Raw genomic sequence first — 14,394 nt, 5'->3', positions numbered from 1 at the left:
CTGTGGGGTTACAAATGAGTAAGAACAATACCAGGAAGGTGAAAGTTCCCAGTGAGTCAAGGCTTTACAAAATGTCAGCCTCCAAACATTTATTTTTTAAGCTCAGTCCACAATAAGAAGGTAGACAACCTATCTGAATCGTTTCCTCATTTGTAGCCAGGGGTAATAATGACCTATCCTGCCTGCCTCTCAAGGTTAATGTGAGAGAAGAATGAAATCAAATGGAAGAGCCCATAGGAAAGAGTAAAGTAGTGGATTCAGTCTTCAGTGTGCATCAGAAACACTGGGGCTTGTTTAAAATGCAGATTCTTGGGCTCAGTCTAAGCAGTTCTTACTATAGGCTTCGGGTAAGGCCCTGGAGTCTTCACTGTCAACAAGCTGCCCCCAGGAGTCTGATGCTGCTGTTCTCTCAACTACATTTCAGAAATACCCTGCAAATCAAATAGCAAGTGTAAAATAGTTATTTGAGGCAACTTTACTGTCTTGGATCTGGAATCCAAGGACTTGGGTTAAATCGCAGCTCTGCCAATTCCTAGACCTGTGACCTCGAATCACAGCCTTCTCTGTGAACCTTAGTTCTTCATACGTAAAAAGGAGATGGCAACCTCAACCTCAGAAAGTTTTGAGAATTAAGTGAAAGCATATATGAGCAAGCCTATCTCAGTGCCTAACTCATAGAACTTAGTCAGTGTTTTGCAGAGTGTCCACAACTTCTGGAATGTGGTGTCATGCTAACAAACACCCAGCAAAAGATAATCCTTGGCATCCGTCTTAAGTGTCATGGAAATCTGGATAGAACCTCAGAGATTTAGTCCAATCCTTTGATTTACAGCTCATCAACTTGAAACTAGGAAGGGTGGATGGGAAGCCCAAGATGCATGAGGGTACCCAATCACATGAAATGTGTTTAGTTTTTAGACAGAAAATTATTTCCCAGTATACTGAAAAAAGAAAAAAAAAATGAAAAATCTTTGTGACATAGTAGCAGAACCACTATTTTTAACTTTTTGGAGAAACCTGGTAGAATGGGGGCAGTACCCAAGTATAATGATTATTTGATCCACACCTGCCATGTATCAGGGATCTATTAAAATAAAGTGGAAATGGCTAACTGGCTCAGTCTTCAAAAAGGAGGAAAAAGAGGTCCTGGAAAAAGCAAACTCATAATCCTTTTGACTTGACTTCCTCATCAAATCCCAATGGAATTCTGTGGAATTTTGCAGATGATAGACTAGGTGGACAGGGAGCACTTAGAAAAGAGCCAATCACTAGGATTCAGCAGTAGTGAATAAGTCATGACTTCATGTTTTCACTGGGTTGAAAGTCATGAGACCCTCTCTTGATTGCCACAAGGCATTTGGTAAACTCTTTCATGATCCTGACAGTAAGAATATGGGCAGGAGACCTAGAAAAATCAGATGCAGGAATTCAACACACCCAGCAGTTTGGGGCTCTATACTGGAGAGGTGGGATTCCTAAACACCTTGCTAGGTAGGGCTCACGTTGAGGAAAAGGCATGGGATTTGAGGTCAGCAAGGCAGCTTTTAATTTCAGTCTTGCACTTCCCAGCAGTAACCTTGGATGAATCACCTAACATCTCTGGGCTTCCCTTACCCGGTCTGTGCTATAGGTAGTCCTCATGAGGTTGTTTAGATGGTGAGTATAAAAACCCTCTGTAAACTGAAAATGCATTACAAACATTAGTTAACATTGTCATTCTAGTACTGTAGTTGCTCATAAGGGGGTTCTTGAGTCATATGTTTCGTAGTGGCCATCTCTGGATGCAGGGCGAGCCTGGTATGGGCCTCATGTAGTTTGATCTGACACTAGACAGATACAGGCTCAGAGCCCTTCTTGCGTGTGGTGCTTAGGGACACATCATGGGAACTCTTCCCAGAGGAAATTGAGTGCTCTGGTGAAGTTAGACATGGAAAAAGGAGGAGACAGCCACCAGCCTGAAGATGGAGGAGACTTTGGGAGGAGCTAAGACAGCAAAGGCTTGGGCAAGCCTATGTCACTGGGTCAGGAAGTGGAATGGGGCAGGAGGTGGCCAGAGCCATGACCCTGCTGGGGAAGCTGAAGAAAGAACCCCAGGAGGGGTGCCTGGGTGGCTCAGTCAGTAAAGCGTCTGACTCTTGATTTCAGCTCAGGGCATGATCTCAGGGTTGTGGGATCGGGCTTCTTATCAGTGGGGAGTCTGGCTCTCTCCCTCTTCTTCTCCCTCTCCCCCTCCCCCGCTTTGTACATGCACTCCCTCTCTCTCTCAAATAAATAAATAAATCTTTAAAAAAATAAAAAAAGGAAGAAAGAAAAAGAAATAGCCCCAGGAGTCTTCAGTGCAGTGCACCCAGACAGGCTTTGTCTTTGGACAAGAGCACTAGGAAAAAAGTGTGAGGAGGTGTTTGTTCTAAATCTTGGGACTTCTTTTGGTTGTTATCCATTTATCTTTTTTTTTTTTTAAGGTTCTATTTATTTATTTGACAGGGAGAGAGAGACAGTGAGAGAGGGAGCACAAGCAGGGGGAGTGGGGGAGAGAGAAGCAGGCTTCCCACTGAGCAGGGAGCCTAATGCGGGATGGGACCCCATGACCCCTGGACCATGATCCAAGCCAAAGGCAGACACTCAACGACTGAGCCAGGCGCCCCTCCACTTATCATTTTATTTTTTTTTTAAAGATTTTATTTATTTATTTGACAGAGAGAGATCACAAGCAGGCAGAGAGAAGGAAGCAGGCTCCCCGCTGAGCAGAGAGCCTGACGTGGGGCTCCATCCCAGGACCCTGAGATCATGACCTGAGCTGAAGGCAGAGGCTTTAACCCACTGAGCCACCCAGGCACCCCCCACTTATCATTTTAAAAAGCAGCACTTAAGTGTAAGAAAATAGTGCAAACAGTATCAAAATGGTAGAAAATCAATGCTGTTTTTATCCCTGCTTATAGATGTCTCACTACTTGAAAGGAGAAACTGATAACCAAGTAGTGGGGTCTTCCAGATATTCTTTAAGGATTGTGCACATAGAGTTTTTAAATAATGGAATTATAGTGTACACTGTCTCTGACACTTGGATTTTTTATGTAACACCTTACCTCATTATTTTTAACAGCTGCATAATATTCTATAGTATGCTTATGTAATTGTATTTAGCCCACTCCTTTTTTTTAAGATTTTCTTTATTTGACAGAGAGAGAGAGAGAGAGAGAGAACAAGCAGGGTGAGCGGGAGAGGGAGAAGAATGAGGGGCTCAATCCCAGGACCCTGAGATCATGGTCTGAGATAAAGGTAGATGCTTAACTGACTGAACCACCCAGGTGTCCCAAGCCCACTCCTATTAATAGACACACGACTGTTCCTAGTCTTTTAGTATTAAACAGTGCTGGATATGTTCTAGCTCATTTGTAGGAATATTTCTCTGGGCAAAATTTATTTCTTTTTTAAGATTTTATTTATTTGAGAGAGAGAGAGTGAGTGCACACAAGTAGAGGCAGGGGCAGGCAGAGGGAGAAGCAGGCTTCTAGCTTAGCAGGGACCCTGATGACACACGGGGTGGGTGTAGAGAGGGGGGCCTCAGTCCCAGGACCCTGGGATCAATGACCTGAGCAGAAGGCAGATGCTTAACTGACTGAGCCACCCAGGCACCCCTTCTGGGGAAAATTTCTCTCAGTGGAATTTCTAGGACTCCTGTTTTAGAAAGATGACTGCTATAGTCATGTTGAAAGAGAGGAGGAGAGGCACCTCGGTGGCTCAGTGGACTAAAGCCTCTGCCTTCGGGTCAGGTCATGATCCCAGGGTCCTAGGATAGAGCCCCAAGTCGGGCTCTCTGCTCAGCAGGGAGCCTGCTTCCCTTCCTCTCTCTCTCTGCCTGCCTCTCTGCCTACTTGTGATCTCTGTCAAATAAATTAATAAAATCTTTTAAAAAAAGAGAGAGAGAGAGAGAGAAGGAACAGAGACTGATGGTCAGAAAATGGGGCTGGCAATGCTCACCTTTCAAGGTTCAGAAGCCATAGAGTCCCCAGAAGCTCCCTTCCTTGGATGGAGTCCTCCCGACCAATAGAGGGCCCCACACAAACACAGTTTCTTGGGCTTCAGATGATCTAACCAGAGCTGCCTTCTGTGGGGAGGTTCCCGTGATTCATTCATTCACCACTCCTCAGCAGAGTGCTCACTTGGGTCTGCCAGCCTTGAAGGCTATTGCCTTCAGCCACTCGCATCCCATTTGGCTCTGAAGAATCAGTTTGCTGGGCTCCTCATCAGGTTTCCAACTTAAGAAATGTGCTGGAGATTAGTACCTCTCTTGCCATCTTGTCCTGTTCGTAACTGCCAGTCCAAGGATCCTTGCAGTTGCCTCTGTCATCTGTAACTGCTGAATCCTCTGCCAGATGCTGTAGGGACCTAGAAGAGCAGCTTTCCACCCAGGGCCAGTATCCAAACGCAGGAAGGGGAAGTATAGTCTCCATTGTGACCTTTCACCTCCCAGTTCTGGTGGTTTAGGCCTTTGAAGTTCGCCTTGAGGAACCACGCACTTGGGTCTGAGCAGCCAACAGCTTATCACATCTGGTGATCAGTCCTTCAGTGGTTCCTCCTGAAGTCTGGATTTATGGAGGTCAGATGGATTCCACCTAGGAGGGGCTTCCGCTCATGACATGGGGAGACAGCTGCCCCTCTTTGAGGGGGAGGCAGTTTTCATAGCATTGAGAAGCCCTCACACTAGTTCCCCACACACCCGCCCGCCCACCCACCCACCCACCGACCCACCGAGTCCTTTGTAAGCAGAGTGGGGGGAATAGAGAACGCCTGCAGCCTCCTGCTCGCATTCCTAGACACCGACTCACTGCGCCCGCCGCCGCTGGAGCAGCAGAGCTGTGTGAAATGTCAAGAGGAGTTATGCTCATGGGCTCCCTGGCCCCAGTCCCTTTGTGGCTTGCATTTTCTTCCATCTGTACTCTGTTCATCAGATGGAAATCAGAGGGTGCAATTAGAAGATAATTTGCTAGTTCCAGACTTAATTTGGGGCCCCCTTCTGGCCTGATCAAATTACAAGGGAACATAATAGAGTTTTGGTGAGAAATAGTTGGCTCTATCACTAGGAGAAAGAGAGCTCCCAGCTTTCCAGCTGGACAGGCCTTTTGGTATCCTGTGTGTTGTTTACCCTTTCCACCCTGCCTGACCTCCTCTGCTGCTCCTGTGTGGCCCCCAGGTTGGGATCCCAATCACCTCAGAGCTGGCTCAAGAGGTTTAAACTCAATTTGAGACCCAAGGGAAACAGGGAGCCCTCTGCAACCTCATAGGGTTGACAAATGTTGAAGCCGGAAGCTATTTAGAGACGTATAACCAAGGCCCAGACAGAGGCTGCGACTTGCTGAAGGCCACATAGCTAGTCCATAGTGGTAGTAACAATAGTCTTAATGATATTAGCAGCTAACATTTATCAAACCTTAATGTGTTCCAGACTCTGTGCCAAGGGCTTACACACACTGCATTGTCGCATTCAAACCCAGACAGTCTGGCTCCCGGCCCAGACTGGGCTCCAGCATAGCGATGGTGGAGCTCAGTATAGAAAATGTGGTTCGAATCCTGGCTTGTCCTTTCACTTATACAACTGGGTAGCCTCATACAAGCAATTTAGACTCTGTACTTCAGTTCCTCCCTCTGTAAAAAGGGAGAAGGAGTTGGAGAGGAGAAGGGAGTTGGGGGAAATCGGAGAGGGAGACGAACCATGAGAGACTGTGGACTCTGAGAAACAAGCTGAGGGTTTTGGAGAAGGGGAGGAGGGTGGGGGTTTGGGTGAACATGGTGGTGGGTATTAAGGACGGCATGTATTGCATGGAGCACTGGGTGTGGTGCATAAACAATGAATCTTGGAACACTGAAAAAAAATAAATTTAAAAAAATAGGGAAAAAGTATAGCACTGACTAGTGTGGGTTAAAATTCATTTTTATGTGTGAGTGCTGTGAGCAGTGCTTGGTGTAGAGTGAGCGCCTGTCCAGTGCTTACTCCCTGCTGGCTGCCTCTGGGTCTGGAGTGTGGTGTCTGTGTGCTAGTAGATAGATGTGGCTGAGCTCTGCACACATGCCAAAAGCTGGTCTTCAGTATTAGGGGCAGTTAACAGAGTGGTTGAGTGCCTTGGCTACAGAGTGGAGGATGGCAAACTATAGCCCATTGCCTGGTTTTGTATGGCCTGTGATTTTTACATTTTTTAATGACGGCAGGAGGGGAGAAAAAGAATGTTTCATGGCACATGAAAATTCCATGAAATTCAATTTTCATTGTCCACAAATAAAGGCTTATTGGAAAACAGCCATGTCCATTTGTTTATATTTTATATATGGCCACTTCTGCACTGCACTGACAGATTCTGTATTTGTGTAGGCCTGCAAAGCCTAAAATATTTGTCTCTGGCCCTTTAGGGGAAAAGTGTCTTGACCCCTGATCTACAATCACACTGACTAGGTTTGAAACCCAGCTGTACCACTTATTAGTTGTTTGTCTTCAGGTTATTGATATAACCCTTCCAGACCTCAGTTTCCTCATCTGTTAAATGGGGATGATAATATCTACCCCGTATATTAGCAGTTTAAGTATGATAGATAACAAGTGGAGAGCACTTAACACAGAGCCTGGAACATACTAAGTGTTTAATAAATGATATAACAGGGTTTAAACACAATCTCTCTTATCACATTCATTGTTACCTGTGTGCCCAATCAATAGAGGAATGGAGAAACGTTCCCTTGTAACCCAGCCACCACCTTTGCCACAGATTTTCCTGTCATGGTGACAGGGTGACTTCAGTAGAGAGGAATGTGTGCCTGGTGAGAGAGAGCTGCTGTTACTCCCTCAAGTCCAACAGTGAGGTCTGGACGTGTCCCACTCCAGCAACCTTGCTTTCCCCCTCACAGTCCTGCAGGCAGAGGGATTAAGGGGCTTTCTCAATGGTGGGCTCCGGTTTGGTCATCCCCTCAGCTGTTACTCTTCTGCCAGGCCACCCTCCAGATACCAAGGCACATTATCCCCCCAGACACTTGTCCTCCATCATGCCCCATTTTTCAGTTTGAGAAGCCTGGTTGCCATGGCACAACGGAAGAGGCACCACTGCCCCCTGGGGCCAATGGATGGCATTCTAGCAATGAAAGAAAAAAATGAGAGAGGTAACAGGTGACCTGGGCTCCAGTTCCTGCGCTGTTTCCAACTTGAAGAAAGGCTTTGAGGGAGATATTTTCCCTTAAAGAGTCAGAATGAGCTCTGGGCTGAGAGCTCTGGCTGTGGAGCTCTCATAGGGGCCTACATTTAAATCCCAGCCCTGGGGTGCCTGGGTGGCTTGGTCGGTTGGGCATCTGCCTTCCACTCAGGTCGTGATCCTCTGGTCCTGGGATTGAGCCCTGCCTCGGGCTCCCTGCTCATGGGGAGCTTGCTTCTCCATCTCCCTCTGTCCCCCCACTCATTCTCTATCTCAAATTAAAAAATCTTTAAATCCCAGCCCTGCTACTGAATAATATTTTGGCCTTGGGTTAGTTAGCTAATCTCTCTGAACCTTGCTTTCCTTGTTAATGGAGATAATTCTCATCTTGGAGAAATAAGAGAGTGCCTTATAGGGCTTGCTACTTGGAGAAACGTCAGGTGTCAGTTAACACTCTAGGTCTCCTTTCCTCATGCTTAGCACAGCTCTGCCCAGAAGTGGAGTGGCAACCCGCATTGGCTAGCTCTGGGGGCTGTCCCCAGGCCAGGCAGAGGAAAGGGATGAATGGGGACCTAGCACCAGGACCCAGTAGATACCAGTCCAGAGCATAGAACCTAGAGGGCAGCTCTCTAGACCTGGCTCTCTAGTCTCTAGACCTGCCTCCCTTGCCCAAGAGACCCCCCCCCACCCCGGCTTTTGGGGGGGGCGTGGCTTGGCCTGGAATTGGTATCCTGTGCTTTCCTTCATCTCCGAGCAGAACTGACTATCCTTTGGGCGGCTCCTCAAGCTGGGGACACTCGGAAGCAGATGGGCTCTTTTTCTCTCCCTGCCGTGCCCTTCCCCAGCTCAGGGATGGACGCTCAGCCAGTCCTGGTTATTGTCTGTGGCGCTAGCCTGCAGCCTCCCTCCAGCCCAGCTCCACCCCTTGCCTGCAAGGTCTATTTCCTAATAGCTGCTCCAACCACACACCTCGGTTCCGCGAGGAGCCCCTCCTCTTCCTCCCTCCCTCCCTCCCTCATCAGGGGAGGGACTGAAGAAGAAGGCTAACTTGACAGCCGCGTTTCTTTCTTAGCTAGTCACCGGCCCGGCCCGAGAATCCCTGTGTGTGTGTAACCTCTGCAGAGAGGTGTTTCTCCCGGAGTCCCAAGGGTCCGCTGGAGCTTCGGAGAACTGGGGAGGAGCCGTCCCAGTCATGACCCCCTGCAGGAATCTGCTGGGGGGCAAGTGGCCTGGAGTCCTCACGCCCCTCCGGCTTCTCCGGAGGGAGAGGTGAGCCCTGGGCAGCCCGCCCACAGCCAGAGGTACCGGGAGCCCTAGGCCTGTCATGGTGGCCGTCCGCAGCCAGCCTGAGGCACTCCCAGACGGGTTTGCAGCTGAGCTTGTTTATCTGGTGTGGGAAGAAGATGGGGAGTTACTTGTCCGTCCCGGCTTACTTCACCTCCAGAGACCCCTTTCGGTGAGTTGGGCTCTGAGTCCCCCTCTCCATCTCCTCTTCTGGCCCCTGGTCCTGAGGGGAGGGCCGAGGTCTCCCTGAACCTGCTTCTCAGATTTCACTTGTCCCTTCACCATCGGTACTGTCAGGCAGAAGCTAGCAGAAGCTCTTCCCAAGCAGAATAGGCCTGGTGAAGGCTTCCACCATGTTCTAGGAATGGTGAGGTGGGGGATATGCCCAGACGGAAGCTCCTGGGGAACTCCGGCTCTCCTTCCTTCCCAGGCACACCTGGAAGAGCCTCCAGAAGATGCCGGTGACCCTGCCTGTTCTTACTGCTTCCGGGGGAAGAGCACAAATAGGGTGCTTTCTTCCAGCTTTCACATGTCTTACCTGCAGGCCGTACTGTCTGCCAGGAATTTGTCCCAACAAACAGGATAGGCAGGTTTTGTCAAAAAGCATGGAAGAAGCTGGCAAGGCCTGGGTGTGGGCAGCCTGGTACACAGTAGGTACTCTATAAACGTTTTTTCTATTAATGGCAGGCACGTTTGCCTCTGGCTCTGAGGGCTTCTAAGCTCCCAGGTGAGTACAGTTGCTAGGGAAAGGCCTGGGCAGGTGCTTCCAAGACTGGGGCAATTGGTTTCGGAGTGTTCTGAGCTTCTGCCTACCCCCCCCAACACCCACCCCATGCAGGCCAGGTCCCCAAGCCTGAGACCTCTGTGGGCCTTTTTCGGTAGGGCTTCTCGAGGGAGATGTGGAAACTTTATACTTCTGACCTGCCTTTCTTTGCTTCTGCCCCACCCTATCTCCAACAGAAACTCCCCAGGGGGTTTCTGGCCCTCAGGGTCCCTCCTGAATGGAGCCATTCCTGGCCAGGGTGGGGCTTGTTTTCATTCTTTGGGAGCAGCCTGTTGTTCCAAGGGCTGCCTCCCCCTCACCAGTGGTCCTGGTCGACCTCTCCCTTTTGGCTTCCCCAGCTCAGCTCCATGCCCAGACCTCGCTGCCAGGATACTAGTCAGGTGGCCATGCCCTGAGCAGAAAAGCAGAACACCATGTGGTTTTCCGGAATTACTGGACCCTGGTAGAGTGGTGGGAAGCGTTTGGATTTTGGGGGAGGGGGAAGGGAACCGGTCCTCAGTGCTGACTCTTCCAGGCATTCTGCTAGGCACTTTTTTTTTTTTTTTAAGATTTTATTTTTTTATTTGATGGAGACACAGCGAGAGAGGGAACACAAGCAGGAGCAGTGGGAGAGGGAGAAGTAGGCTTTCCACCAAGCAGGGAGCCCAGTGTAGGGCTCCATCCCAGGACACTGGGATCATGACCTGAGTCAAAGGCAGACTCTTAACAACTAAGCCACCCAGGTGCTCGCCCCCACCCCCGCCCTCACTAGGCACTTTATCCTTTGATTCTCTCAAAGCCTGTTGGAACTATGTATCCCCATTTTACAAAAGAGGCAACCACTTTCAACAGAATTAACATGTGGGGGGGGGGGTGGTCTCTGGTCAGCTTTTCCCGTCTTCCTGAGTTTGTTTCATCCTTCAGGAGGCTGCATCATCCTCTGTTCAAACCTCCTGCAAGGGCAAGTCTCAGATTTGCTTTTCTCTCCCAGCAGAGAGAGTCCAAAAAGGGCCCCCATAGTTTGCCTGGCGCATTGAAGGGATGGCAAAAATTCTTTTCTGAAGAGCAAATGGGAATTGATCTTGAGTTTAGGAGTAGGTTTTACCATGTGGAATCAAGATGCCAAGTGTTTGAAGTAGCCACTAGTTTAGACCAGGGCCTCATTAATCCTTTTACTCTTAATCCTGGAAAGGCAGCTTGGGGGAGGGGTTGTTCCCTTAGGAGCAAGGAATGCCGTGCCCCTTTTAATCTCTGGGAACTGGACACAACTCAGGAGCTAGAGCAGATAATGAACTCTCAACCTGGACCTTTTGAGGGTCATGCCACCAATGCCGCCCAGGTCTGCCTGTTCCTTGCCTTGCTCTCTCCATGCCTCTGGGGAACTGACTACCTTCTCTCTGCCCTAGTTCTTGTTTGCCCAGCTGGAGTCAAGGGTGTACTGATTCACTTTAGCCCCCCCACCCAATCTCCCCCAAATGAGAGGCCACATTCCTGGAGCCACTTCTGAAGAGATAGCCAGCATGCACGGTCCTGTGCCCCATAGGAGGGATCACCCAGACCTTCTGCTCTCTTAGGTATCATTCTAATCAATCACTACTGTCACTGGTCAGAAAACTGCTCCCACTATCTGCCTCCTCCATTATTACAGGGCATCCTCAAGGGCTCCTCGCTGACCAGGGGCCAGTCCCCTCCCTGGGCCTCAGTTTCCTCTGCTGCAGAGCATAGGGGTTGGACTTCGTGGGCTCCTGAACACAACCCTTGACAGATTCTGTGAAACAAATTAAGTCCTTGACCCCAAGTATCTGGGGGAGTACAAAGTCCACAGGAGTTCTAGGACTGTGGTTGCAGGAAAGTGACGCAACCAAATTCCACGGGGACATGATCAGGCGTGACAATGCACAAGGGAGGGATGAGGGAGCAGGGAATGAAGAATGTAATTTCTGTACCCTGTACCACCCTACCTGACAGACTGCGCTCAGCAGAGTGCATGGTCTTCTCTGCCATTGCCCCTAGTGAAAGGGGAGAGATACAATTATAGTTGTGCTCCCAAGTAAGAAAATGCTCAAATTGGAATTTACAGAAGAGGTAAATTAAGCAGTGACTTTTTGTTTGATATGTTTAAAGGACTTTTTTCTTAGAGAATTTCACTTAATGTCCAACATTGACTTAATGGATTTGATTTACACATTGTCTCTTAAAGAAAACAAGTACATCTTTGTATTCTAAAGCAACCCATGGTTTGTTTTTCTGTTGTTGTTTTTGCAACCCATGTTTATTTGTTTGTTTTTAAAGATTTTATTTATTTGATAGACAGATCACAAGTAGGCAGAGGGGCAGGCAGAGAGAGAGAGGGGGAGGCAGGCTCCCTGCTGAGCAGAGAGCCTGATGCGGGCCTCTATCCCAGGACCCTGGGATCATGACCTGAGCCAAAGGCAGAGGCTTTAACCCACTGAGCCATCCGGGTGCCCCTGCAACCCATGTTTAAAGGGAAAAATTATTCTTAACTCTGTCCAGCTTAGCAGTAACATTGGCAGCTGTCTTAGATTCCTCTAGGACTCTCTTTATCTGGAAAGTGAAGGACTCACATCAGGTGAGTGATTCCTCTAAGTCCGCAACTCATGTGGCTCCTCAGAGACACACAAGCTTTTTTCCACTTTTTCCTTGTCATGAAGGCTTTACCCTGAAGTGTGAGGCCCCTGTTACATCTGCCCTTCTGTGCCTGGGGGAGAGTTGGCATCCCTGGTCACAGTACCCTCAGGCTGTGGCAGAGAGACCTACCCATTTTCCCTTTTTAGCCCAGTCAGAGCTCAGAGGCAAGGGGCTGGAAACAGCTGCTCTCCAACAGTCTGTTCATTCAGGAGGCTAAGGATGAGCATCCAACCAGGCCTTTACCAGGACATGGGAGGGCTCGTTCTTTAACCTTTGTAAATACACTGTAATAGTGGCTGCTTCAACCACATAAGGTTGAAAATTTAACCTGTAAACATTTGGTCTGAAGAATGTGCATGTGAGTGAGGGCTGGGCTGATGTCTTGTCTTACTTGGCTTCTCCCAGCACAGCACCTTACCTGTTTGGTCTTGCACATCCTAGATGCACAGTAACTATTTCCCAATTGATAGGAATTGATAATAATCAATTGCTTTCTAACTGGTTTGATAAATAATTCATTTTATGACCTTCTCTACTCACAGAAATCTGTTTGGTCATGGGCCTAGGTACAGATCCATACTGCTTAGGCACGGAGGGAAAGGAGTCTGCTTGCCTTTGCCCTTGTTGTTCTCAAATTAAAGAGGGGAGGGAGGGAAATGAACATTTACTGGACACCTGCCTGGGATCATTCTAGGCATTTGTACGTAATTCTCATAAATTCACGAGGTTTTACCATCACCAGTGCACAAATGAGGAAACTAAGGCCCAGATCATGAAATAACTGGCTTGAGGTGACACAGATAGTAAATGGCAAAGAAGGAATGTAGACCCAGGTTTTGAGTTATTTTTGAGAATCTCAACCTGATTATCTTTTTTTTTTTTTTTAAACTGTGTGTTCCCTGCTGACTCAAAGTCCTGAGTTTGGGATCCCTGGCTGGATTGGTTGGTGGAGCACGTGACTCTTGATCTTGAGGTTGTGGGTTCAAGCCCCATATTGGGTATAGCGATTACTTAAAAATAAAATCATTAGGAGCACCTGGATGGCTCAGTGGGTAAAGCACCTGACTCTTGATTTCGGCTCAGGTCATGATCTCAAAGTCCTGGGATTGAGCCCTGCATCAGGCTCCATGCTCAGCAGGAATCTGCTTCAGATTCTCTCCTTCTGCCTCTGTTCCCCCACCCCACCCTACAACCCGCTCACCCGCTTGCTCTCTCTCTGTCTAAAATAAGTAAATAAAATATTTTTTAAAAAGTTAAAATCTTAAAAAAAAAAAAAAAGTCCCGTTTGGATCTGAACTGCCCACTGAACTGACCCCCAAGTTTCAGTTCACTTGGCAGCTACCCAGGCCCACTTTAGTGCTTTGGGAGAGGAATTTTGGAGGTTGCCCTCAGTGCATGTGGACCTCTCTGTGGTCTCCTGACTGGAGGATTTCGGGTCTATTCACTCTGGTTGTTTGGGAGAGGGTGTTGACCAGTGCCTCAGACCTTGATTTATAGCTCCACTACTTCTAAGCTGGATGCCCTTGGGCAGCCCACAGCTAGGGCAGATTTTGACTTTTACTTGAAACGTTTAAAAAATTGAAAGCTGGAAAAAAAGCCTTGGCTTTGGAGAAATATATTGTGACCATGGCCTCCAAGAATCTGAGGGGATTTTTTGGAGTAGCTCCTTAAATTTCCAGACTGTATTTTAGATTCTTAAAAAGGCAGAGACTGCTGGGGAACACACAGCTGTGAACTAAAGGAAGGAGAGAATCATTGTGCCATTTAACATTAAGTACTTGAATTTAAAGAAAAACCTCATTCGTTATGTGTTAACCCCCAAAGGAACTTGAGCTCTCAGGGCTCCAGACTACCTTATTTTCACAGATGCAAATCCTGAGGCCCAGCTTAGTCAATGTGCTGCATTACTTTGGTTGATGCAGTCTAGTGGAAATGGCTTCATGGCCAAGTACACACAGGTTAAAACTCCAGCTCCATCAATATGTATTAGGCGACTTTGCAGAAGTGATTTGACTCTGCTTTTCAGTCTCTGGTCTTAGAATAGGGATAATCCTGTCACCTTGCAGGATGTAATCAAGATTAGAGATGGTGGAAGTAAGGCACCTCATACAGTGCCCAGAATACAGTTGGCATTCAAGTAACAGGTAATAGTAACTCTCCTTAATTTCTAAACTAGGACTCTAAGTCTACCACTCCAGTGACCTAAGAACCAGTTGTGACAAAACAGCTTAGGGACCCACAGCCAGCCCTCCTATCAGCTGTTCAGCTTCCTGTTCTTCAGACACCTGTGACAGCCGACTTTGACCATATAGCTGGCCATACCCTCCAAAAGTATTTCTTGACACAGATGTGTGCATTGGTGATGTCGTTCTCCAGGCAGGTGTTCTTCCCAGAAGCCTGGCGTGGCTCTGTCCGGCATGTCTGCACTCGTTTCTCTCCCCACTCTCCTGGGCCTGGCCAGGGCTACTCGCAACAAACAAAAGCAGGATATTGGCAGTGGAAAGGAGGACGTGTTCTGGTACT

The 14,394-nt window shown here is 48.2% G+C and overlaps 1 protein-coding gene across 3 annotated transcripts in view; it reads left to right on the top strand.

Moving 5' to 3' along the window:
• LIMK2 (LIM domain kinase 2) overlaps positions 1-14,394 on the top strand; it is a 59,166-nt gene that overhangs the window by 24,526 nt on the left and 20,246 nt on the right. The window contains exon 1 of one of the 3 annotated variants that reach the window (XM_080822048.1): positions 8,193-8,631. The exons of 1 other annotated variant lie outside the window; for it this stretch is intronic. In XM_080822048.1, coding sequence (XP_080678174.1) covers positions 8,579-8,631 — 53 coding nt within the window. In that variant the 5' untranslated portion in view covers positions 8,193-8,578. Of the gene's footprint in view, positions 1-8,192; positions 8,632-14,394 lie in introns of those variants that run through there. One more of the 3 variants, XM_080822047.1, reaches the window with a different exon arrangement.

This window comes from Martes martes (genome assembly GCF_963455335.1).
Source record: "Martes martes genome assembly, chromosome: 13".
Lineage (NCBI taxonomy): Eukaryota > Metazoa > Chordata > Mammalia > Carnivora > Mustelidae > Martes > Martes martes.
This window is presented reverse-complemented; position numbering and strand designations above follow the sequence as displayed.